We start from the raw sequence: 25,755 nt of genomic DNA on the forward strand, positions 1-25,755 counted from the left end.
GGCGGTGCCGTCAGGTCGTTGGATGAAGTCTATAAAAATCATGCAGGTTCTTGATTCTCTTGGTGCAACTACAGTGATGCATACATTTTAAATAAATTAACATCTGCTGCAGCACGTGTTCGCTGACATACTGAAGTCTTCAATTTGCTGTAGACTAAAAATATCGAACAATAGGTTACAATATTTTAAATCTTGTTAAGTCGGCAATTTGTGTTTCTGATTCCTTAATTTAATATTTTTGTGAATAATTTTATAATTTATAGCAGATTTTATTTTTTTGTCCAAGCATTTTGTTAACCGTCAACGTCATGTCCACCATCCAAGAACACATTGACCGAGGACACGCTGTGGGACAAAGGCAAAACACGCACTTCCAAAACGTAAACAATGCAATGAGCGAGGTGGATGCGGTCGCGAACGAATTGGACTTTAAATTGGTGGTAACGAGGAAAGGAAAAAATCGCTCAAAGCAGAGAAACAAAGCACACACGTTCGTACATCAGCTGGAAGATAAAGAACGCGTCGATCGAACCGAATTTTGCCATAAGACAGTACTGTACGTATCACAAACCACCCTCTCTACTTGCTTCACCCGGCGGCAACCAGAGCATTCCTGGGTGTGTGCATTTGACACCCAACAGACATTTGGCCGTGATTGGTTACATAAATTCAAACCCATTTTCAGCACGCAGCTGCAGCAGGCCGAGGCGGACCTACTGCAGTCGGAGTTTTTGCGCGAGTGTTTGGAAAAGCTTGAGCCGGTCCTGGTCGGCGTACAAGACATCATTTGTCTCGGTTTGGGCAACTTTCTCGACTGCACGATTGCACGCTACCAGCTGGCGTTCATACGCTGTGTACGCAACAAAGCTAATCTCACCGCGAAGGGACAATTTTTCGATCCAGTGTTTACCCCGTCGGAGGTGGACACGCTGCAGCACGCCCTTGGTGAAACCGTCCTGCAGGAGAATCTCGAAGGCAAGTACAGTGTCGAGCGCAAAACACTGTTCTTCCTTCCACACTGTCCGAAGCAGATCGTGAACAACTTGCTGTGGAAGAATTGGTACCCGCACCGGCTACCGAACGTGGTGCTTCTTTGCAACAGTTTCAGCACGGTGGTGAACAACGCTCCGGACCGATTGCTGCGCATCAACGCGGGTTACATCTTGCGCGCGGTCGACCTGTTTCAGGAAGTGCCACTACGCAACAGCTTCCGCTTCGGCGACATATTTAACGACACTTCGCTTCATTATTTTGCGAACAACGACCGCCCGGCAGGGGACAACGCTGCCGTTTGGGACTGCACCGTAGAACCATCGTACGCGGAGGACGATCTCGAGCTCATTTCCAAGGAGAAGGTAGCAAAACTTGCATTTGCTTGAAAGCTTTCGGCACCATGGCAACCGCTATCCGTGCAGCAGCCGGCAGCCGTTCGCTGAAGCAACTGCTTTCCGAGCTGAAAGCGATCCGGTCGGCCGAAGACTCCGGTGCGTTCGCGCTGGCCTCGAAGTACATCACCGACCAGTACCGGCGGTTCGAGACGACGGAACAGCAGCACTGCCGGGCGAAGGAGGAGCTGCAGTTCACGGCGGAGACGTACCGCTGCTACCTGGAGAGCTTGCGCAAGCTGAAGGACCTGAACGAAAGCTACCGCGGCAAGGGCGAACGCAGCATCCGCGACACGGCGGATATGGTGGGCTTCAAGCTGCCGCACGATCCCAAGTAGATGGGCAGGTTGTGTTTCGGGGCTCAAACAAAAACAGTACCAGCCTGGCGTGTAAAAACGTATAAAACGTAAGCAAATCTACATATAATATTATCATTCTAAAAATCGACATCGTATATGATTGTCTGATTGATATCACTTTCCCCGTCGCACGGTCCAACCACAATTTGATCCTTCAGCATAAGCGAACACTCGAACATGTCCATACCATCCGGTTCGTTTCCATGCTCCTGCTGCTCCTCCGGAGGCGGAATGTCAATTGGTTCGAAAAAGAAGCTCATGCGCTTCTTCTTGCTCGGTAGCATCTGGCAAGCGGACTGATTCATCAGCTGCTGCCCATTACCGCCCATTGAAGCGTTCAGTATATCACGCTTCAACACGATGCAATGCTGCACACGGCCGTCTTCTTCCAGTTCTTCCTCCGCTTCCCTCGACAGGGCAACACCACTCTGTGAGAGGAGCTGCTGCAATGCGCTGGCCTTCCGTTCCGTCTCAATAAGTTGCATGTACTCTTCCAGCGCTTGCTGCAGATAGTTTGGCCGGCACAAGCGTTCGATAAAGTTGGACGAATTGAACGTATCGTTTGCTGTGCGATCCTCCGCGATGGCTTCCAGCTCGGCGGTAAAGTTCAGGAAATGATCGACCGAACTCAGGCACGCCTCCTCGGATGATACGTTTAGGGCGTTTGGATGGTTTTCCGTATCACTGCCGCTACTGTTGCCCCTTTGCTCGACCATTTCCTCCTTCTGCGTTTGGCTGTTTGCTTTCGCTAGAAACTCTTTTAACGGAATTTGCCCCTTATCCTTCTTGGTGCGGACTTTCTTCTTCGGTTTGTCCTCGGCAGCCGATGGTATGGTGGGTGCTTTTTTCTTTTTACCCTTGCTTTTGCTTGCGTGAAAGGCGTCCACCAGTTCCGGATATGCCGTCTGCACCAGATCGTGCGGTTCGATCGTACTCCATAAGCTTTCGAGCGTGTTGCCCGCTTCGGCCAGATAGGAATCGATTTGCTCTTGCGGAATTAGCCCCGTAAACATGTTGTGCGCATCTTTCCACACTATTTCGTAGCTAGCGATGCCTTTCGGTGTTCGTTGCTTTTTTATATGATCCGGTTCGAGAAAGATGCTGCTTCGCTTACACGAAGGATGCTCCTTTGCGTATACCTGCCAGCGCGTGAAGAGTGGTAGAAGCTTTTGAAAGCAGTACAGCTCGTTCCACTGCAGGTAGGTAGACATGCTTCTCTGAAAATAGCAAATAAACGCAATGAAAGGATGCACTGAAGCAAACAATTGGGAATGTACGTACAATAAATTTCACCAAGTTGGGCTGCCTCCAGGATAGGTCAAGCGCTGGCAGCTCGCACGGCCGGGTAAGAAACTCTTCTATGATCGGTTCGTGTGGGAATTCCGGATCTTTCAGCGCTTTGCGTTTAATTTCCAGCTCCGTCCGAATGTTGCAACGTTGCTGCTTCCACCGCGTCTCATTGCAGCCGGGCTTCATTCGACAGTCCAAACAACCGGCCCTGCGATGCTGCAGCTGCTTCCCGACGTGACCACACTCGGAGCAGATGTTTTTATCTTCGGCTCGAATTTCCAGCTCCGTCAGCCGATCGGCCGTCTTACGCCAGGATCGAATCTTGGGCAATATTTCACCATTTTCGTAACAGCTGATGAAGCGCGTTACCAGCTCCCGGCCCACCCCCATCACACCGGCCGGACAGTAGTCGCAGCCGGACAGTAGCGCCATGGCAACGATCTTTTCCTGGCCGAGCTGCAGCACGCTTGCGTTCACCCGGGTAAGATCGTAAATCTCGACCGAGCCCCCGTTCTGGGAGGCACAAAAGTTGCGAAACACACGAACGGCACCGTACGCAAAGCAGTCCGAATCCTGGCTGATCACACCGTAGATGAGATTGTCCCGGTTTAGATAGGCGCACAGGGCTTCCGCTTCCCCGGGTGCCTGCACGCACACCAACCCCATGGCGCTGAGCAGTTCCTCGCACTGCTTCAGCACATGGTGAAACCGGTTCCGTTTCTGTTCCGTCGGTTTGGCGGGCTTTTCCGTGGTCTGCGTACTGCTGACCGTTGCTTTGTCGCAGTTGGCAATCTTCTTGGGGCGCGCTCCGCGGAACTGCATCTGATTGCGCTTAACGATTACGCCGTACTTTAGCGGCGGTGCCGTGCCCTCCAGCACAAAGACAGGCGTGATGCCGGTTTGCAGCAAGTAGCAGGTACGGAAGAACAGATTGCTGCAATTGGTCAATTGGATGTTTTGGTTAGATAGGCTGTTTTGGGAAGCAATGAACCACTGGCACCGACCGTAGATAGAACCGCGGATGGACGAAATAATCCACAACGTTCAAGCTTTCGCACACCCAGCCGGAAAGATCGATCGCAACCACCTTATTGCTCAGCTCGAACAGTGGCTTGCGCTCCATGTGCGGAGTTAGTAAATTCCAGAGATCTTTTACACCCATTTCGTGGAGTTGATGCGCTAATGCGGCAAAACAATCGTTGTTCAAACGTTTCACCACATTTCAACTGAACGTAAACAACCGTTGAATCAAGGTACACAAAGCACTGCAGAGGTGGACCGTGGTGAATTAAGGAGCAGTTTGACGTTTGACCAGTTGACAGCTAATGCCCAATCTACACGTGGTACCGATGGACGTTGCAACTCCGTTGTGTATTCATATTTTATTGCTGTTAATTAGCTCACAGGATTGCGCAAATGATCAATTTGCATGATTTAGAGACATTTTTGTTTGGAGGAAACAAAATCTTAAACATAAAGCGCAGCGCAGATCGTTAACTACAATTTCGATTCTCCAACCCGCAACGGGTGTACGAACTGTCATCTGTCGCCTTAGCGCCGTGTAGACACCGCATCGGTACGACGAATCGAAGTGAGTGTGTGAGCAGCAAAGCAAAGAGTCATCATCACGGGCGCAAGAAGGGAATGATTTTTTCGTCGCGGAAAAAAACGAGCTGTGCAAGAATTCCCATCCCAACTCTCTGTGCCGTGTGCCGTGTGCGAAACTCCAACTGTCCTGTGGTGCCCTGCCGCCCGACACCGGAACCGGAAGGACACGCCATAACGTTCGGGTGAAGAGGGAAAGAAAAAGAAAGCGCACGAAAGAGGTGCTCCCGTCGCTCTCGAGTTACATCGGAAGTGGTGGCAAGGCAAATAAAACGTCCAATGCCATTGTGTGGCCACCGTTCGTCGTGCGGTTCGCTTCATCTGCCAAGTGTGTGCGTCCGTGTTAACTGCGTCCAATAATTATTAAAGGCTCGCTGTGCTGCCGATCTGTGAATATGCATTGCGTTACTGCTGCACAATAGAGCGAAGAACCAATACGGGCCCCAGCGTACAGGTGAATGTGTGCGGTCGCACACTGACATTCATAAACACACACACACACATAGCCAGAGAAGAGGAAAAGAAAAATACACATCGCTCGCCCCACAAACCACGGTGTTATGTGAATAGTTTTCCTAGCCTGGCCTGCTTGCGCTGCTGACGGTGTATGTGTGCGTGTGCGTGTGCGGTGCGTGTTTGTGCGTACGTATATTGCGTGTGCCCCGATACAGGGTGTATGTGTGTTTCGGAGCAGCAAAGGCGACACCGAATTGTGCACTTTTCTAGCACTGAAAATTGTGTCAGACGGTGTGCGTGAGTGTGTGTGTGTGAGAGAGTGGTGCGTCAGTGGGTGGGGGGATCGCACAAAAGTATCAGTGCAATAATCAAAGGGAGAGGAGGCGGAGCGGAGCCCCCGGCGTGCAAGGGAACGGGAAAAGGTTGGCAAAAGAGTGGGACAACCCTGCTGCCGCAGCCAACTATCGATCACATTGTCACACGGGTGTCACGGAAAAGCAGAGGCACAAAGCACACATACACATACACACACACAGTTGTACCGTTCGGGGTGCGATTTTTGTGAAAAGCGAGGTGAGCCTAACGGGGACGGTTGTGCTCGGTGCTGGTGTTTAGTCAGATTTCCCCCCACTCATCCCCCCACCCCGCCCCGCTGCAAAGGGCGCGCATCTCCGAACAAGTAGGCCGACCAGACAACGGTGCAGAGAGGGGTGAACGGTGAAAATCGGTGTTGTTCGCTAGTGTGTGCGCGCGCGAGTGTAGAATTGCATTGGCCGTTCTCTTGGCTACGCGCGGCTCCCGGTGTGTGTGTGCGTGCGTGCGTGTTGGCCACTGTGTGTCTCTTGCTGGCCTGGCCTGGTTGCCGACTAGTGTGTGTGTGTGTGTGCGCGCGTAGTGTGTGTGCTTAAGGTGCCGGAGGTCTAGGAGTGAAAAAATAATGAGTCGCCATGAAGGTAATACAAAATTTGCAGTAAACGATCAATCACAAATACATCCCACCGAGAGATGGAAGAGAGAGAGAGAGAGACAGAGAGAGATATTGCGGAAAAATCCGACTACTAGATTGTGATTTGTTGCCACTTCATTTCGTTCCTGCCTGAGGCCGGAAGGGAAAGCCCGGTGTCTAACGATAACCGGACAAAACAACACATATCATCCACCAACATCACCATATTGTGTTTCCCTTAGCGGATGGTAGTGGTGGTGATGGCCAACCAAAAAGGGCAGTCATTCCTAGGGCGGTGGATTTGTTTTTGTAGCACTGCCAAAGTCCGTCCGTTCTCTTCTGCCCCTGAGAGGAGGGGTTGTGAAGGGTGCCATTGCACGCGGGACCACGATACGACGACATGTGCTGGTGCTCGGAAATGGCGACTCGGTGAGCGTCAACCCTGGGCGGGATCCCCGGGATGATCTCAATTACTACGCACTACCGGAATGACCTGGATAGAATGACCTACGTCCCGCGCCAGCTGGCGGTGTACGCGATGACCATATTGCACCACGAGAGGATAGAACCATCGACCGCACATCGGCACTAACTACACATGACACATCGTCGCAAGTACTTGCAGCGCCAGCGCCTCCCTTCGTCCTCAAACGCAAGAAGCAATGAGCACAGAACAGCATTCTTTGTGCTGCTAAATATAGAGGATTTTTTCTGTGAACATACAAACATACACACACACACATCAACACTGTAGTTGGGAGGCTGTCGATCGTCATGACCGCCTTGTCCTGTAAGTGTGTGTGTGCATGTTTCTTCCTACTAGGCTAACTCAAAGCTTGTTCATCTCCCTTGGAAACGCTCGCAATGGTCCTCTCCTTGAAGCGGCTTGTCCGTAAGAATAAACACCATGCGGATATCCCATCGATTGCTGCTTTGTATCGGATCGAGGGCCTCCATTCCCTCCACGGTCGGCGGGACGAAACGAAGCAAAAGGGCAACAAACAACAATCTTATCCAACTCACTCTCAGTCTCTCCCACTCACACACGCTCCCTCCTAACAAAGGGAAGGTTTAAGGACGTTTTTGAAACTAATTAACTAATCTTTCTTCTCCGCTCGCGGGGTCCAAACCCCCATCCCTCTCCCTCTCCCACACAGGGGTCAGCTGTGATTCGTGCTTGAAAAGTAACTTCCGCGGCAGACGGTACAAGTGTCTGATCTGCTATGATTACGATCTGTGCGCGACCTGCTATGAGGAGGGCGCGACCACAACCCGCCACTCGACCGACCACCCGATGCAGTGCATACTGACGCAGTCCGACTTCGAGCTGTACTATGGGGGCGAGGTGCTGCAGGCCGACCAGCCCCAATCGTTCACCTGCCCGTACTGCAAGCGGATGGGGCTGAGCGATTCCGCCCTGCTGGAGCACGTCAGTGCGGAGCACACCGACACCGGGCTGGAGGTGGTGTGCCCGGTCTGTGCCGCGCTGCCCGGCGGCGAGCCCAACTTCGTGACGGACGATTTCGCGCGCCATCTCAGCCTGGAGCATCGGAGCGGATCCCGGGATCTCATCTCGTTTCTGATATCCTTTTCAAATATGCTACTGAATCTGTCGTCGTAACGATCAGCTTTTGTAGGGAGGCTCTCGATCTTGTGCGGAGGATAGTGGATGCAAAGTAAAAGGGACATTGGAATGATAGGATTAAATTAAAAAAGCACAGGATGTAGTTTTAATAAGCTAACACAGCACTGTATGTCGATACCTGCAAGATCGATGCATTCGTGTGAGAAAGAAGTGTAATTGCTGATCATTTGTATATGCGAGTTGTTTAAAAATGTTTTACCAATTAGCTTAGTCCATGTTACGGTAGTTTCATTAGGACGCAAAGAGAAATTTGTAGATTTGTACATTCAGTTACTGTCTTTAAAGGATTTACCTTCATGCCAGGATTCTTCGAACGATCTTCACAATCATATCGACTTTCCATAGGTTTTCGATAGAGTCACAAAACCATGACAGGGGATATTAATATCGAGATTCTTGCCACATGATTAATAAGATCGTTAGGGCCACGTTTCAACGCATACAAACAGCTAGATCGAGCGTCTCCCTAACATCTCTCTTTTCTCCACAGTCCAGCTCCACTCTGGTAAAGTTTTCCTTAACTGAAGATTTGCTTTTTTCGTTCGGTTGTGTACGATGAGCCATCAGCGATCCGCCACGGAGGTGTCAGAAGGATGCCCCACTCGGGCCGTGCGCTCGGCGGGCCCCGATCCCGTCGATCCAACATGCACTTCAGCTCATCCGGCGGAGGGCTGTCCACGCTGTCCCCGTCGGGCAGAGAGTCGGTTGACCCGATCGCGGAACTGCTGCAGCAGCTATCGAACGTACGTCGCGGTGGTGCGCCGCAACCATCACAGCTGCAGCAACTGCAAATGCAGATTCAGCTCGAGCGACAGCAAGTCACCGTAAGTGTCATGTCGGTAGCAATGGTGGGCTCAGGTCGGGGCCAACACGCCACATAAATAGTGTAAACAAAGCTCAGCTGATTTGCGACTCGTACTCCACCAGCGGGGAAGGGAGTTTCACTCATATGGCAAATTGAAATTCTTCACCGTCGTCGACCGGGACGAGTAGTCGGTGACGAAAAGTGAAAAGCGTATTAGTGTATTAAATTTAAACTCGTTGCGCAAACTGACCGAATGTGGGTTCATTTCGCGCACCCGAAAATTACACAACAGAGAGTGTTTGTGTGTGCTGGTGTATTGGTGCATAATGCCACCTACCCCTTCCCTCTATCGTGCCCTTTTTGAGACCGCCCGAATCCACCATCCTGACAACTGTTTGAGCGGATGGTAGTGTGCGAATGGCGGCAGTGTGCCGATTGCATTCCACCGTTCGAAACCTCGCCAACACGATCCGAGCATGAGAATGGGTTTCGGTTGTATCGTTAGGTCCGTCTGTTTGCCCATGTACATGAAACGAACCCCGCTGTTCGGGGTGTAGCTGCGTTTGTTTGGAGCAGCGCACAATTTCAAACCACTCGCTGGTTAAAGTTGGCTGTGAGCCTTCTGGTAGTGTTCTCGCGCCCCCTTTCCAGCTTGCCTGGACCCGTCGTAACCGCCCGTTACCCTTACAGCGCCCGTAGTGTTGATCGTGTGTGTGTGTGTGTGCGTGCGTGTGACAAGGAGCAGCGGAAGGAAGGCGCATGAAGTGAGGGCAAAAGTCATCGCGAGGAGAGAGTTACGGCAGCGGCAGTGGATCAAAATTCAAAATAGAGCATCCCCGCTTTCGTCGTCTTCGTCGGAGGAGGAGAGTAGAAGGCGGGTGCCAAGCAGCAAATATTCGGTGCAGACGACGTTACATTTGGCCGCGAACACAAAGGCAGGCGCGCAAAAGCGCGGTTTCGTTACGGTGCTGAAGACGCGTGTCGTTGTTGCACTTTTGCCATCCCCTCTGCCTGCAACGGGGGCGCTGGGCAGCCGTTCTTCGATGCATTCCGGGGGCGGTAGCACCAGCGGTAGAGCGCGTCGCAGTGCAGTACCCGGTGCACACCTTCCAGCGATTCCGCCGATTGCGTTTTTGGTAGTTTCCTAGGAGAAATTCTCCGCTTCGTATCGTTGTATCATCATCCAATAGTGTACATTTAGTGAATCTTTGTCATCATCCTCACCTTCACTACTACTGGTACTCTACTACTGCTACTACTACTACTTCTACTACTACTGCTGCTGCTACCATCGATAGGGCATAGTGTAGTGGTGTGGCGTTCTACTTCTTATTATCGCTACACCCACAAACCACCACCACCTTCCCCCAACACCTGTTTTAATCAACTCCGTCCTTCCGCTCTTTGGTACAAGCAGTGCACTACTGTGCTAACGGACGGCCCTCTCCTGTGCGCGAAGAACAACCTATCGAATTATCAACCCTCCCGCGCGCGCGTGTGTGTGTACCGTCGTATGCGATCATCCTGTGTGCTGTGGATGTTTGTGCGCGTGTTTTGTATCGGCGCCGTATCAAAATGCAGTGCTGATGCAGCCGATGCCACGGGAAGAACAATGTACGAAACAATCGTAGTGCACTTTTGGCGCCATCCATGGGCATTGCTTCTCGAAGTAGCCTTTTTCTGTTACACGTTCCTTGTTTTGTATGCCAGCTTGTTTACCACGGTAATTGCTGATTATGATTGTGGCTTTGCAAAACTCTTTTTTTTCTACCATATTATTATCGATCAAAGTTCCTTGACACAAACGCTTTGGCTTAGTTTTGCTTGCTTGTTTGCACGGTGGCAGCAGTCGATATCGTACGAAGAGAGTGAGCGGGGAATATTCCGAGCTGCTGCTCAACAGCATCGATTTATTGTTTGCTAAAACATAACGTTAACTCCACCCTGGGGCAGGATAGAACGAACAATTCGTTAGTGGAATTTTGTCGGTTGGTGAGGGGGAGGGGTTTGCAGCTGCTTACCTAAATTTAGAACTTTATTGTGTGTATAAGGATGTCATGGTACATCGAGCACTGGATTTTGCGTTGCTAGGTGCCGTCAACAACGATTGGGCCAACTATCCATCCATCCGCCAACGGGGCCAGATTTTGGAACGGGGGGTTCGCCTTAGTATAGTGTACGCTGAGGTCGTTTAAATTTAACCCGTAAAAAGTACATCTTAAAATCGTCCAAACATTCGAATAATAATTTCGTATGTGACATTAGAATACGCGTAGAGGATGGAATGAATGTTGTAATGGAAACGTAGCAGCATCAATCGGAATCGAAGCTGTGTGTATGCAAACCAGTAATTATTGTTCTCATTTTTTCCCCTTCCCCCATGCTTCAAGGCCGCTCGTCAACAGTTGGAACGACTACCGAGACGACAGCAGCAGCCGGCCGTCGTGTCCTCCGCCCCGAACGCAACCGGTGTCAACAACAATGCGATCGGCGCGACACAAGCCAATCCGAACCATACAATCATCACACTGAACGCCGGCGGGCGCGATGGTCCGATCGCAGCCTCCTCCTCGTTGCCAATGGTGTCGACCGGTGTCGGCGGGGTGTGCAATGTGCCCGGTACGGTTGGCGGTGCAGCCGGCGCTGGTTCCAGCGCGCAGCAGTCGCAGTTTCTGATGGCCCGCTTCATGGTGCCCACCATGGACGATGCCGAACAGACCCAGCTGGGACGTGATAGAGCGGACAGGTGAGCGCATAGAGAGGGGAGGCAAGGAATTGCCAAGCACTTGGCAGAACGCATTTTCCTTACTCATATTGGTAACGGTTTTGTTGTTTTCTCTTGCCACCTGCTTGCAGATCCCAATTTGTTCAAGCTTTAATGTTATCAACCATCGCAAACGTTCAACCGTTCAACAAAAACGCCGAGGAAGAGCTGTCCGATGAGTTGAGTTCAATGAATTTAGGTGTCGGCGGTGGCACCAACACGTGCAGCAGTACCGTTAACAGTAGTGTAAAGAGGCCGGCATCGGACGATGGTGGCGAGACCGCGGTGGGGGAGCTGCTGCTACAGGATGGTGGTGCTACGGACAGCAGCAACTACGGCAAGGAGGATGGCAATTGTGATAGTTTCAAGCTAGGTGCCGATTCCGCCAACGGTGGGTCGAACGACGAGTCGCCGAACATGATGCATCCGTCGGCCGCACAGCACGCGCTAGGTCCCCAGCAGCAGCAGCAGCAGCAGCGTGGTGGACATGCCGGCAAATCGAAAAGCGGCAGCTCGACCAAATCGGGCCTGGGTGGTGGCGGTGGTGCCGGTGGTGGTGGTGGTGGCGGCGGTCCAGTTGAGCGCAGAGCGTCCCGCCAAACGCCCCCGTCCGGTGGTGGTGGCGCTAACGCGGCCAAAGCCCGCGAACTGAAGCAGGCGAACTCTTCGTCAAACACTTCCACGTCGGTGTCGTCGAGACAGCAGCACCACGTGCCCGACTCCAGGTAGTGTTTGGTCGGTGAACTGGTATAAGTTATTTAGCAAAACAGCAGGAGCAGCATGAAAACAGAAGAAGCGGACAGTGGGAGAGTAATCCGGTAACCGATGCCGTTGCCGTCGCCCGTAGCAGTAGTAGCAGTGTAGTCACACAAAAACAAACCCACATTATCTATTTGTCTCTTAATCCATGGAATGGTAAGGTAAAGGGACGGTTAGGCGAAGAAAAATGCAACTCCCTTCCGCTCCCATTGAGGTTTTCTGCACGACTGGCAGTGGAAATAAATTATAGAATGTGTGTGCGTGTGTGTGTGTGTGAGCTGAATGAATGTGTGTGAGAGGCAGTAATATCGGCAGTAAGGCTACGCAATCGGGGAGAAATAGGGAAGCATGTGCTTTGTTTTTGCCTCACCTACATACAGTGGGAGTGTTTTTTGTGTGTGTGAGTGTGTGTGTGTAAAACAAGAAGAAGAAGAAAAAAACAAACAGCAAACAAGTAAAATTATTATGTGTGATCACCAAACCAAGCAAAACAAAACAGAAACGCAGTAAGAGAATGAATCCAAGAATCGGCAGATAATGCAAATTAGCCAGCACTGGGCAACATTTAAGCGGAAAGAAAAGTATACACCACCTTCATCAGCTCTAACGGAGGGTGGTGGTGGGTGGGAAAATTGGATGTAGGAAATTTATGCCACAAACAAACACAGGTCACATAAACTACTAAACCACTAGAGCTATCTTTGTAAGAAGGAATGGAATAATAAGGTGGCGGCAGCGGGACGTTGGTTTTGAGTGTGATAACGAATTTGAGAGTATTTTTGAAGCACCAAAAATATGGTCAGAAGTGATTTATCACACGAAAAATGCTGCATTTCAATTAGCCAAAAAGAAAAGGAAAAGAAGAACAAAATTACATTTGATCCATCCAATTCTCTCAGTTGTTCATCGGTGCCCACCTGTGAAGCCACGTTTGTTTCCTTCTTATACTGTGCATAGTCTTTTTAAAAGACTCTATGCTAACGCTTTCGATTGTAATATTGGTTGGTAATAATTTAACATACTTATTCTTATACGCGTATAGTTTAAACTTGTTCACTATCTGCACATATACACACAGTTCAAGCATCGACACATGGGGTCAGAGCGAAATGGGGTTTGTTTTCGGCAACTTCATGCAGCAGCAGCCAGCAGCCTGGTGTGTTCTGTGAACGTGGAACAAATAATCTTACTTGAATTTGTGCCGGTTCGCGGACGGCTATCGTCGATGGTACTCGATGGTGTACTACTACCGTCGATGGATCGAATTTCAACTAACCAAACACACACACACACATACAATGCATGTTGTTCTTGCAAATGCTGAGCATTAATCTTGGTCCTTGTTAGTATACAAAGTCTGACATTAGAAGAAAGGGAAACAAGCAAACAAACGACGGAATGGTTTTCAACGGCCCAAACCTGATTGGGAGCGTTGGGAATGTAAAAAAAACATAGATGGGAGGGAAAGATCGAGCGAAAGAGCGAACAGAATACATTATTAATCATTGCGCAAAAAGATATCGTACGATTCAAACAAGCACCATGCCAAGCTGAGATATCCTATAAGCTAAGCACTAGTAATAACCGTGAATATATGGACCTGAAGCCAAGAGGGAGTGAAAGCAGTCGATAAGAGTGATGATGATGCAAGTGATGCAAAGTAGAAGAGTTAGAGAGGGAGAGAGATAAGGAAGAGGAAGAGAGAGAGATAGAGAGGCCATTCATAAACGTGTTTGTTGGATATTTCTTAAAAATTCAGTTAGCGTTGCATTACTCCACACTACCAACTCCCAGGCGGCGGGAGTGCACTACTGAACGCAAGAACGGGCGGCACTTCTTAACGCAAAAGCGAAAAGTGTACATCTATACAAGGTATAACACACAGCATCCATATATACGTTATGCTACTTAGTTTAATTTGGGCCGACTGATGATTCGTCCTGCGAAGGTGTTCCGTTCCGCAAAAAAAAAAATGCGAAGGCTATATACGCTTCACTTGGATTTGGTTCGTTTGCGAGTCTGCTGCACACGGTTGGAGGAGAAAAGGGGAGTTTGCAAAAAAAAACGAGGAGGAGCGTCGTGCATGATATGTTGTGTTGTACATTTATGTTTTCCATATTCACACTCTCCGTTGGTATGTTTTTACTTTTATCCTTGCGAAAACATTAGTTTCGTGCGCCTCCCCGGTAGAATTAGAACGTTTTGTGCTCATGTTTTGTGTTGTTATCAATGGGGTCCGGTTTACACAAATGGTCAACGGTCTTAGTGTGAAGCTGGAGCCATTCGAGCGGCCGTTCGGTCCGGTCTTCGTTTTCAAAATATTATTATTTTTCCCAGCTGAATTCGTACATGATTCTTCAACAAGAAAAAAAAGTATATTTATCTAGCGCTTGTATAGAAATTTAAATTTTAAAAACAATCGATAATTACAACAACAACAGAAACAAGTAATATTTCAATGTTGAAAATAAAGCAAGACATAGAAAAAAAAATGCTGGTTTGCTTCGAGATGCGATTTATTTTGGTTCTGATTGGAGCTGTAAGTATTGTGCAATGCGAGCTTGGGAAAAAGTAGTTGTTGCGCAATAATAAGTTCGTAATATTGGTGCATATAAATTATTAATGTTTGGTTGCAAGAGAGCTATGCAGGGTAAGTTTATGATCGGACACATTTTTGCAAATTTTGTTATATTTTTAATGAAAGAAATATGATAAATTTAGAAAAAGATCAAAATTTTTAATATTTAAAAATGAATACAGTAGAACCCGAATCGATTATCCGGGGTTGGATTAACCGGTGGGCGGCTTATTCGTGCGCGTCAATTTAGACAGCTGTTCAATCGTGGCGAACATTTACAGCGATGGTCAAGTTGAAAAAACTTTTTTTTGTGCAGCTATCTAGTGTTTAGTGATATTTTCAAATTTCATTTTTGTGCATAAACAGTTTTTTAAACCCATAGTTATTGATTAAAATAATAATCTAGCAATTATCAATCGATTGAATCGATCGTGAATTGTTAGTAAAACCAGTGAATTTTATAATTTTTTAATTTGAATATTTTTTTAGTTTGACAATCCGTGAAAATCGATTACAGGCGGTCCCCGAGATACACGGTACCTCTTATAGGGTAACTGTACCAGTTTTCGGCAGTGTACCTATTTTCGGCAGGGTAGCTAAAAACGTGAAATTCTGCACAAATGCGGTAAAAAATTTCACAAAATACAATTTTGTAGTGAAAGTGTACTGCTGCACTAGCCTGCCGAAAACTGGTACAGTTACCCTACGTTCAGAAAGTAGGGAACAAATAATTTTGACCAAAATACGCTCGATCCCATTATGGATGCCCATAGTGCGTTGCCCCTATTGGGAATTTCATGCAAAACCCCCTTTTTGACAGTTGACGCATTTCGGCTTCTGTCAAAACAAACGAAGTTGTCGGCCAAAACAGCAACTTTCCTTCGAACGAAAAAGGTGAATTTAAGCACTATAAAATGGATTTTAGCTTACAAAAGTTTATAAAAAGTGTGTAGGAATTGATTTGCTTCCCCTTATCGGTCGATAGAAGCACACACAATAGAAATTTTTAACATATCCATAGATGGCACTTGGTGGGCAAGAACGAGAAACGAGATGAAAATGTTCATACTTATGACAATGCATCCCCATAAGAGAATTTAAAACCTATTGAAAGTGTTGCAGGCGAAATAGTTTTCGTACAAAGTGTGTTAAAAACCCCGCAATGTATTAGTAACAGTTTTCTCCTTCCATGTACAGCATAAACTCATCCGTGCTTCGATGAAATGTACGCATAGGCAGAGGACATTCACCAACAATTGCGCCCACTCTCTGCTTATCTCAGTATGAGTGATTTCCTGGTGGGTTTCCGATGCTGCCGATGCTAAAGCTTCATCAAATCGTTCTGGAGTGTCCTTTCGTTCTACGTCGGCTTGGTGGACGGCAACGGGTAAGTGGCAAATGATGCAATGCACACCTTTCTCTTTCCCTCTCTCTCTCTCCTACATATTCGCTCGCCGTACAATCCGAAGGTCCCGTGGCGCATTTGTGTCGCAAGGGCCCCGTTCGTATGGTTCGACCACGCGCAACCACTCTGCCTTACGATCATGCTAATGAAGGTGATAATATCTTGCAGAAATAATGTACGCACAAAGCGGCGTGGTGCAGGTGGATTGGAACGAACGATTCGGCAGTACCGTCGACATCGGTACCGGCGCAGGCAATGGCGACGTGTATCGCCGGTTTCAAGACATCGACGGTGGCAGTAACAGTTCGGCGAGCAACGACACCGAAAGTACCACCCTGCTGGATGAGACGGTCCGGAAGCACGAGCGATTGTACGACATTACGCCGCCGGCGCCCCACAATGGCGGTGGTTTCTGCATGAAAATATTCCTTGGCCTGTGCTTTTCGGCGCTCATCATGTGCACCGTCTTCATGAACATCATCTCCACCGGCAACGACCGGGGTCGTGTAGGTGAGTACGATTTACGCGTTTGCATGCACACTCCCTCCCCTCGCCCTGCACCGAATGTCCACCACCATTATTGGTTCTCGTTGCACAAGGTACGAATTTTTGCACGAATTGGCAAGTGTGGGCAAGACCTGCGCCCGAATTATCGATGGCACCGCAGCGTTTTCGCTGCTTCGCCCGCGCTATCTCCAATATTACTTTGGCCTCGAATGCTGATTGAGAAAATCATTGACATTGCCGTAAGGAGGGGGGGGGGGGAGGGGAGTGAGGGATTGTTCGATCGTGTGGCATGCGCTTTCGTGGCCAACTGGCCGATGAAACACACTGCCGGCCATTACCCTCTCGCGTGCTTCGATTAGGCCGGGCCGGGCGATCGAGGTGAATGTTATGTTTTGGCTAGACGGTTCGACATTTGCAAGCTTTGATTATGCAAATGTGAAGTCCACACCTCTCCCGGTTCCATCCGCATCATCGGCAAGCCACGGGGCCTGTTGGTACACATCACGGTGTCCCCATAAGTCTTCAGTGTTCTGAGCGTTGCTTGCTGGCAACTTGCTGCACGTACGGAAGACAATGCAAGAAAGACAAAAATCAGCATTCGAACGCTCATTTCGGAGTAAGCGAGAGAAACAAAAAAAAAACGCGAATTGAATTCAACGAATTTCAATTGACTCAATTGGCGAAATACGAGCATGTTCCGAATTAGCTTGGGCATGGGTCGGAGCACAGGCAGGGGGAAGAAGACACTTGCGCACATTTTTAGCGACCGTGGAAAAGTGGTCCAAAATATCGGCCGTACTTGTGGCCCGGCTGTACCCGGGGTAGGCAACAGAGGTTAAAATGGTTCACCAAAAGTCACCGTTGTGTCGGGAAAATCTTATCTATATCGTGTAAAGTAGACGCTTAATGGAGGTAGTACGAAGTGCTGCGATTGAGATTTGCCATCGAATCGAGTAGCAGCACAGCGATGGAGACAATGTATCCAATAGCTTTCACATTGTGGTTCTCCATTCATTGTCACCCTCATTCAGCATCCAATTTTAATGTGAAACGTCCTTTTGTCCTTCCCGCAGATCGCTCGCTGTCGGGGGGTCTATATATAGCACGACCCAACCCACACCCCCCAAAAAAAAAAAAACACGGGCTACTCTCCCATCGGGCAAACGATTATTGATTGGCTTCATTTAGCTATGCTAGAGAGCGAGGTAGTGGTAATGCCCGTGTTTGTAGTCTTTTCCGCACCGTGCGCGTGCCCACAGGAAGTGCCATCAAACAAATGAATTAGAAACCACTTCGTTGACGATACTGCGTTCCCTCAAATCATTGCCAACGGGCCCGATTAGTAGTACCATCGCCCCAATTGACACGGAGTCCCGAAAGTGTCGCTCGTGCCGCGGGGACGGCGTTCTATCTCTATGAGCAACCGCCATGGGCGTTCGCGGGTTCGTTTGCTTGCATTGGCTCCGCACAAACAGCCGATGAGGGGCCCCATCAACCACCTCGCCCCATCATCATTACACGAGCTTCGATCGCGAGTCTATCAATGAATCTATTGCCACCTCCCATCTCCGTTGGCGTCCCCAAACGCCCCTGTGTGGGCATGAATGAAGATCGTCTCTACCCCGAAATGGCGACACGCGTTATGACGTTTCTTTCCGTTTTTTTTTGTTGAAGTTCCGAACAGCCATACTTGCTAGCAAAAGCTTCCTGCTGGGCAATCCCCATCCCAGCATAAAACGAACGCACGCATTCGTGCGCGATTAGAATTCATGCGTATACGCATCGCCATCGCTTCGACCGGGCTGCGGTGGAAGAACGCACCGTATGCGTTCTCCAGAAGCGGGCAGATTCCAACGCTACGGTTACCGCTCGCTGCATGATGGGTGTGACATGTTCGCGACGGAAGAGGTCAATATTTTCCTTCCCCTTACCGGCATTGGCGTTGATTGGAATCAATTTAAAGCTTTTTAATTTTATTGATACCATTGTGCACTACACTGATTTGAGCAGCACCGATTCACTCGGTGTTGTCCAGGGCGTGCACGGGCGGGGCAGTGTCTTGCTGGCGACGAACGAAGAACACGGCGCGCGGTAAAAAAAAACAACGGAACAAAAACGACTGACACATTGGCGTCACGTCGACGACAGTTCGACACGAAGGCGTGTATGATCATTGCATCCCCCCTTGGGGTGCGAGATGCCGGACTTGCATGGTACCGTTGATGCGCATGAGCTGCTGCTGGTGCTGCTGCTGTGGGGTCAAATGACCGCATTTGATGATGTGATGAAGAAAACAAACTCACCAGAGCACCAAAGCACAGCAGCAACACAACGGGTCCAAGGTTGCTGCACCATCATCGGGCATGGAGTCATCTGCTCCACACCCCTTGCTTGCTGCTGCTGCTGCACGATCAATTTAATTCGTCAAAACCATGCGCCACCATGCCCCCGAGAGGGCCAGCAAAGGGGAAGGGTGTGTTCGGCACAAGGAGAAGGTGGAGAGCGGGGAAGGAATTCTTCTCAGATGGTGGATAATTAGATTGTATCGAGCACACGCTAGTGACGGTGGTGTAGCGGTGATGGTGGTGCCCGTTCCATCCCCCGACCGATATCGTTCCCGAACGCTTCATAGCAGCGCAGTGGGAGGATCAACAGCACCACAACACTCGAAGAGGGAAAGAGAAAACGAGAGCGAATGGGTCGTCTTGATGTCCCGCGGTCGGGCACCCGTGCCGCGAGGATCTTCTCTCCCGAGAGGATCGAGCGTGGTGTTGTTTGGTTGGTGCTTGCTGCTTCTCTCCCCACGCTCGTTGCATCTGCGTTGCTGTGCGAAGGGAACAAAAAGGGAGAATCGAGATCGAACGTGGATGAGAAGATGACGATGTGGTGGTGGTGGTGTGCTGCACGAGGCCAGGGATTTTGCACTCGGTTTTGGACGAGGCGAGGCACGAGGGCAGATTTTGGGAGGGCAAAGCTGGGGTTGCACACTCGTTTCAATTGAGCCGCGAAGCCTCTCCGGGTACGGACCCTCCGTTTTTTTCTGGTTTCGACCAAAAGGGGGGTTAATTTTTATTGGCGCGCGAAAAATCGAGCCAGTAGCCGTTTAGCGTTGGTTGAAATTGGGTTGAATGCCGTTGCGCGGCCATTAGTTGCGGCATTCAACCATCGTATATCGGTGCCATCTCATCCGCTGTGTTCTCACGATTTTTGGGTGCTTTTGTACACTTTGCCACTGTATTGCCCACAGGTACGATCGCCGGCTGGGGATTGAACACGTCCCGGGCAACGGTCGACTACGTGCTGCCGGAGGAAAACACGACGCTGATCGATCCGCTGAACGTGTGCACCACCGAGGAGCGGTCCGGGCTGGTGGAGGAAAGCGGGAAAGTGTTTCTGCTGATCGTGGTCTGCTCGTCCGCCCGCAACTTCGAAGCCCGCCAGGCGATCCGCGAAACGTGGGGCAGAGTGCGGGAGTTTAATTACGATCAGTTCGCCCGGCTGCACGAGCGCATGCGCGGCGAATATCTCGACCCGAAGGAAAAGCTGGTAGCGCAGGAGCTGCAGGAGTACATGTGGCGCGTGCCGGACGGTGATGACAGTGCGCCCGCCACAACCACCATCGCAGGGAATGTAAGTGTGTTTGGCTCTGGGGTTTGGTTCGGGTTCGGTGCTCCCTAAAAAAACGGGAGTAAATGGTGTGAATGTGCATCTACACTTCTTCTCTTCTCCCATTTTGCAGCAGGACGGTCACGCGAAACCGAACTCTTCTAGTCACAGTGACGGGAATGGCGGAAGCAGCAGCAGCAGTCTCGCGGGAAAGGCATTTAACGTTAAGCTCGTGTTTCTCGTCGGTCAATCCGAAGCGGACTACGTACAGCAACGGCAGCGATCAGCGGCCTACCCGCCGGCAGACAGCGAAAGCGACACGAGGCGGCCCGTGTCGCAGGCCACGGACGTGCCAGTGGCCGGCGGCGAGCCGTCGGCCGATGCGACAGGCCCATCCCATTCCTCACTGTTTCCCAGCGGGGCGGACGTCGATCCCGCGTTCAACCCGCCCGGCAACGAGCAGGTGGACGAGCTGCAGCTGCGCCTCGTGAACGAAAGCGAAGTGTACGGTGATATTATACAGGAGAGCTTTATAGATAGTTACAACAACCTGACGCTGAAGACGATCATGATGCTGAAGTGGGTTACCAACAACTGTGATGGCAAAGGTGAGTGCTGCAGGTGGCAGAAGGGGGTCTGGTAAACTTTTGGCCGGCAAGCGTGGGCTTTAGCTTTAAGGGTACAATGCGTTTACAATGATTCGAGTGTTCGAAAACGGTCCCGGTTTGCTTTTCCGTCGTGCAATGCGGTTGGCAACAATCAACGGCGGTGGCAGAATGGACAAGGTCGTCGTCAACCCGTTCATATAACGATGGTACCCCGTGCTAATATGGTGTGTATGTGTGTGTGTCTGTCTGTATGTGTGTGTGTATGTGTGTTTGTGTGTCTCTTTCCTTTGATTTCGGTCTCCGCTTGATGGACCGCTTGGCAGAGGCTCCAGAGCAGGACCGCCGTCCGCTCGGCGACCGGAAGCAGTACCTACAGTTTAAGCTGGAAACGCGTGACTTCACCGGCGACCTGCACGCCAAGCTGATGGTGTACGTGCGCGGCGAGGAATGGCTGAAGAGCAACAGCATGCGCGCGGACGGAGGAGTCGCCGGCTCAGCCGATAAGCTGGATAAGCGCGAAGTCATCTTCACCGTGGGCAGGACCGGCAAGGCGGGTGGTGTGCTGGAGCGCTTCCAGCGCACCGTCCCGAAAGGTTTAGGTGACTTTGTCGAGTTCAACGTGACGGATCTGGTGCTGGAGTGGTTTAAGGAGCGCGACCAGGGCACGGTCCGTACCAGCAAGTACATCGCGGTGGAAACACTCAACGAACTCGCCGCCCTGCTGGTGGTGAACAGTCCGACTGATTCGCAATTTGTAAGACCATTTTTTCTAGTTTGCATACGTTTTTCTTCCCCCTTTACAGCAATGCTTTGGTGCGGATGGCAAACGGCTGCGGTTGAATTGAACGGTATTGTCGGTAGGCAACGGTTGGCAATTTGGGATTCATCGGTTTTGGTGTTTCGTGCTTTGGTTTTAGACACACATGCATGTGGGGGTGATGGTTCATTCTGACCGTTCGGTTCCAGCACTAACCGGCAACCGGTCAACCGGTGTTTCTGTGCCATCTTCTTTTTGTTTTTGTTTCAGTAAAATTTATCATGAAGTGTGATGATGACACGTTTGTCAACGTACCGAACCTGCTGCACGTTCTGCTGGGCGGTACGGTCCCCCTATACAAAGCGGCCATATCTTTCTACGACACCAACACGGTGGCGGTGAAGTCACCCAAAAACCGTCTCACCGTGGGCAGGCACCTGCTGACCGGGTTCCTCTTCTGCGAGGCGAAACCGATCGGCGATACCAGCAGCAAGTGGTACGTGTCGTGGTGTGTGCTTCGTCACCAAGTAGGTACGAGCAAACAGTTGCTTTCTAACCGCGCCCGTGTGTGTGTTGCTTCGTGGTCGATCGTTGCAGGTACTCACCGACGTACATGTACGACAAGGATGTGTACCCAAACTATCTGTCCGGCACGGCGTATCTGATGAACCTCGAGACGGCCCGGCTGCTGTACCGGGCGAGCCTGTCGACACCGATCTTCCACCTGGAGGACGTCTACCTGACCGGCATCGTGGCGGATCGGGTGAAGGTACGGCGCCGGCACCATCCACTGTTCTTCTACTCCTACACCAAAGACCTGTGCGCCCTGCGGGGCATGATCTCCCAGCATCAGCTACAGGCGAGCGAACTGCGCACCGCGTACGACTACATCACCAATGGCTCGATCGTGTGCAGCGGGCCGGAGAAACGGTTCACCGTTGGCCAGCTGAAGCTGCAGCAGCGCAAAAAGTGTCAATGATGCCGTAAACGGGCGGCCATACCGCCATCGGGCCGGTCGCGGCGACGCTATCGCCAGTTCCTGTCGATCTGGTGATCTGTCTGTCTGTGTGTATGTGTATGTGTGTGGGTGACAAAGAGGGGACACTACTACCACTACTACTACTACTACTACTACTACTATCCACCGAATGATGAGCAATCTCTACAAGCGGACATGACAGGAAGGAACGCCGTACCGGAAGAAGGATCGTGGGCGCGTCTTATACTCTCTTTAATATGCACAGTTACAAGCTCGAAACGCACAGCCATTTCAACGACACACCCAGAATCTCATTTAGACTGTAAAGCAATGGCACACACACACACACAAACGCACCAAACCGCCCACTGACTAACTTCGGCACCGTATTTGCGTTCCCACCGCGCGGTGGTACTGGAACACGTGAACGCAGCAGTAGAGCTGCTTAGTTAATAAGTAGAAAAAGGCAGAAAGAGAAGGGGCGACACACTTGCAAAAAGGGCCAGTTTATGGAGCATTATTTACATACATAGACAACAAAAAAAAACGTTAAGTCTGCTGACGCGCTTCCTCTCATCAAGTCAAGTATAATGCGAATTGAAAAGACGATTTGAAATTAGCTAAGCTTCGCCTTCCAATAATGAACAAAGAAAACGTCCTTACAGAAATTTTAAATAACCGTAATTGTACTTGGTAGGATGATCCTGGTATGCAACAGGCTCCGACGATCACCGCCACAAATTGCGCAAGCGCGGTTTGCCCAGGCGGTGGGGGTCCTTTTTCTGCTAGTATCAACTCAAAATAGGATAATTTAATTACTGGCGGCGCTTCTATTGTCACAGTCACGTTAGTGGGAATGTGTTAAATTTGAAACTAGGAAAACACGAACAAAGCTGCCGTAGCTTCTCTCCTCCTCAGACTGGCACGCGATCGGCACACAACCAGTCTCTGTTGTGTACACGATAGATTTAGTTTTAGCATTTTTTTTTCTTTCTTTCTTCAATTAAGTGTGTGCATAGCTCCATATTTGCTATATTAGTAGTAGTTACGTTACCACAGTGAGTCACATTTTATCGTATAGTGCATTTTTCGTATTTATAACAGCTTTTTACATCACAATTTTCGTCTTGTTAGTCAGCCAGTTTGTTTGTTTCTCTTTCTCTACAAATTTGCCTTAATGCTCGAAAGGAATGGCACACACACACACACATACAAACACTATTTAGGGTAGTAGTAGTAAAATAGGCGCAAGGGTACGCGATAAACTATTATATCGGGCAACGAAGACAACGATCCGGACGAGCAAACGTTTAGAAGCAAAAAAAAAACACACACAAAAAAGTGAAGAAGATAAATGAACAAATCATTTGATTCAGCTGTGATTCCTTAAAAGACAAACAAAAAGGGAAAAGGAGTAAAAGAAATCTCATTCAAACAATTAGATAGGGGCTATACAAAGGGAGGGAGGCGGGGTTCGTGTGCAACAGTGTGCAAAGGAACAGATGGCAGATATATCAGTATAGTGGAGCACAAATTTACAGACGCGAACGCGGGCATGACAATACCGCCCTGCCATCGTGTACACTCACAAACAAAAAAGGTGAGTTGCTACTACATGTAGCATTCCGGTTCATTTGATTGTAGAGTGAGGGGCAGTAGTCGAAAGGGGCGAATAGATTTGTGATTCTAAAAGAAAACAAAACCGAACGACTGTGAGACGAGAGAAGAGGATGAACAAAAGGGGAAGAGTCGGAAGCAAACGAGACGGCTTGAGCACTAACAGTTGAGTTTCCAATGTTGTGAAACAGAGTTAAAGATACAGAGCTCTCGTAGTAGTGCTAGTGATATTGTAGTATAAAGTAAAGTATTAGATTTTTCAGATCTTCTAACGCACTAGGTGAGACACAAAACTTTCATGTTAATGACGAGCAGAAAACGGAGAAAACAGTTTTTGATTGGATTGTAGTATAAAGAAGAAGAAGATAAAAAAACAGTGCTTGAAGAATAATCTAGCGCCGTAGACTCGAACATGTAAACTCAACGATGGTTGGTTGAATTAGTAACAAAAAGCAGAAGAAGAAGAAGAAAAACAACTAGAAAAAGAATCCAGTATCATAAACTTCCAAGTAAGTAGGCCGCGCATTGAAGCGAATATTAAAATTAAATTTATTAAATTGCGATCACAAACTCTCTAGAGGGGGTAGGGGAGGGGGGGAGGGTAGGAGTTATTAGTGTACCGGGCAAACAAAAACAAAAACAAAACGAACGAAAACACACGTAAAAGGCACAAACAAAGAAACGTTAAAAGAAATTGTTGTATTGGGAAGTGTGGAAAAATTGTTTGTTTCTTTGCCCCAAAAAGGTTCGATAGCTGTGGAAGCCAACACTGTAGGGAACTCGGTTGCGGGAAGTTTAGTCCTTACACCACTTGGTTTTGCTCCTCCCGCTCGGTTCCCCGGTAGCTGCGACAAATGCATACTCCCCCAAATGCGTTCGTTTCCTGCGCGCGAATCAGGTTGGAAATCAAAATTGAATAAAAGTCTAAATCACGCACTCTCTCTCTCTCTCTCTCTCTCTCTCTCTCTCTCTCTCGCCACCCTTTGCCGGTGGGAAATACTTCTGTAGTGTGTAGAAAGAAACACAACACTCGTTTATCGCGTATCATGTATTGTGATGTATCACACGCGCTTGGGAAAGCCAGAGTTGCGTTCAAAGGTGATGCAGTTTAAAGATAGTTGTTCTTTTTTTTTAGAAAACGTTTATTAGATCTTTGTTGCTATTACACATAGAGTTTTTTTTGTTGTTGTCGCTGCTGCTGCATTATTTCTCTCCATCGATTACAAACACGATCCTTTTTCGTCAACTTTTCTACAACTTTTTTTTACCGTGCCGGTGCGCCGCCCTCCGCGCAAGAGTGTTACGCTTCACATCCTTTTCAACATCCTTTTCCTGTGCGCGCGGGCGCGCGCCCGTTTGTGTACTGTTTGATACTGTTTCTGTGCAAAGATTTATCGTGTTTTTGTGTTTGTTTTCTTATGTATTATGTTAAAGAACGACGTAGGTCTAGGTGAAAAATTCCCTTTTCTATCCGATCATTTTTACATTCGTATCCTAGGGTGTGTTTCGTGGTGTGTTCCGGGGGTCCGGAACAGGCGTTATTAGCTTTGGTTTTTCATTTGTTTGTTTGTTTTCTCACTGTGTAAGTAAGAAGTAAAATTAAAAAAAAGTCACTCTTCATACTTTGCAACGTAGTGTATGGCACACGTGGCGCAGTGGTTCGTCCACGTGGGCCGATGCCGAA

General features: G+C 49.3%; 5 protein-coding genes across 8 annotated transcripts; 4 read left to right on the forward strand and 1 right to left on the reverse strand.

Annotated features, from left to right (window-relative positions):
* Nucleotides 1-342: 342 nt before the first annotated feature.
* On the forward strand, nt 343-1,828 carry LOC1273292 (SRR1-like protein). The gene is made up of 2 exons (XM_312256.6): nt 343-556; nt 686-1,828. The coding sequence occupies exons 1-2, from the start codon at nt 393-395 to the stop codon at nt 1,377-1,379; spliced, it is 858 nt and encodes a 285-aa protein (XP_312256.6). The 5' UTR covers nt 343-392; the 3' UTR covers nt 1,380-1,828.
* LOC11175738 (protein FMC1 homolog) lies at nt 1,394-1,828 on the forward strand. The gene has a single exon (XM_003436156.2). The coding sequence runs from the start codon at nt 1,394-1,396 to the stop codon at nt 1,721-1,723; it is 330 nt and encodes a 109-aa protein (XP_003436204.1). The 3' UTR covers nt 1,724-1,828.
* Nucleotides 1,774-4,303, reverse strand: LOC1273291 (flap endonuclease GEN). Its single transcript, XM_312255.6, has 3 exons — nt 4,039-4,303; nt 3,026-3,968; nt 1,774-2,961 (listed from the first exon to the last, which is right to left on the reverse strand). Exons 1-3 carry the CDS (start codon nt 4,194-4,196, stop codon nt 1,822-1,824), a joined length of 2,241 nt encoding a protein of 746 aa, XP_312255.6. The 5' UTR covers nt 4,197-4,303; the 3' UTR covers nt 1,774-1,821.
* Nucleotides 4,304-4,377: 74 nt separating this feature from the next.
* Nucleotides 4,378-14,506, forward strand: LOC3290667 (E3 ubiquitin-protein ligase KCMF1). The gene is made up of 5 exons (XM_061651417.1): nt 4,378-6,048; nt 7,199-7,623; nt 8,241-8,510; nt 10,882-11,237; nt 11,348-14,506. The coding sequence occupies exons 1-5, from the start codon at nt 6,033-6,035 to the stop codon at nt 11,982-11,984; spliced, it is 1,704 nt and encodes a 567-aa protein (XP_061507401.1). The 5' UTR covers nt 4,378-6,032; the 3' UTR covers nt 11,985-14,506.
* Nucleotides 14,507-15,360: 854 nt separating this feature from the next.
* On the forward strand, nt 15,361-25,007 carry LOC1273289 (uncharacterized). 4 transcript variants are annotated; one of them, XM_061651432.1, is made up of 7 exons: nt 15,362-15,486; nt 15,790-15,979; nt 16,166-16,507; nt 19,752-20,134; nt 20,244-20,718; nt 21,746-21,971; nt 22,073-25,007. In XM_061651432.1, the coding sequence occupies exons 3-7, from the start codon at nt 16,171-16,173 to the stop codon at nt 22,452-22,454; spliced, it is 1,803 nt and encodes a 600-aa protein (XP_061507416.1). In that variant the 5' UTR covers nt 15,362-15,486; nt 15,790-15,979; nt 16,166-16,170; the 3' UTR covers nt 22,455-25,007. The 4 variants fall into 4 exon arrangements, with proteins under 4 accessions (XP_061507415.1, XP_061507416.1, XP_061507417.1 ...); XM_061651433.1 differs by having other exon boundaries at nt 20,247-20,718; XM_061651431.1 differs by lacking the exon at nt 22,073-25,007 and having other exon boundaries at nt 15,361-15,486; nt 20,247-20,718; nt 21,042-21,807.
* The last annotated feature ends 748 nt before the right edge of the window (nt 25,008-25,755 follow it).

Source organism: Anopheles gambiae, chromosome 2 (assembly GCF_943734735.2).
Source record: "Anopheles gambiae chromosome 2, idAnoGambNW_F1_1, whole genome shotgun sequence".
In the NCBI taxonomy this organism is placed as follows: domain Eukaryota; kingdom Metazoa; phylum Arthropoda; class Insecta; order Diptera; family Culicidae; genus Anopheles; species Anopheles gambiae.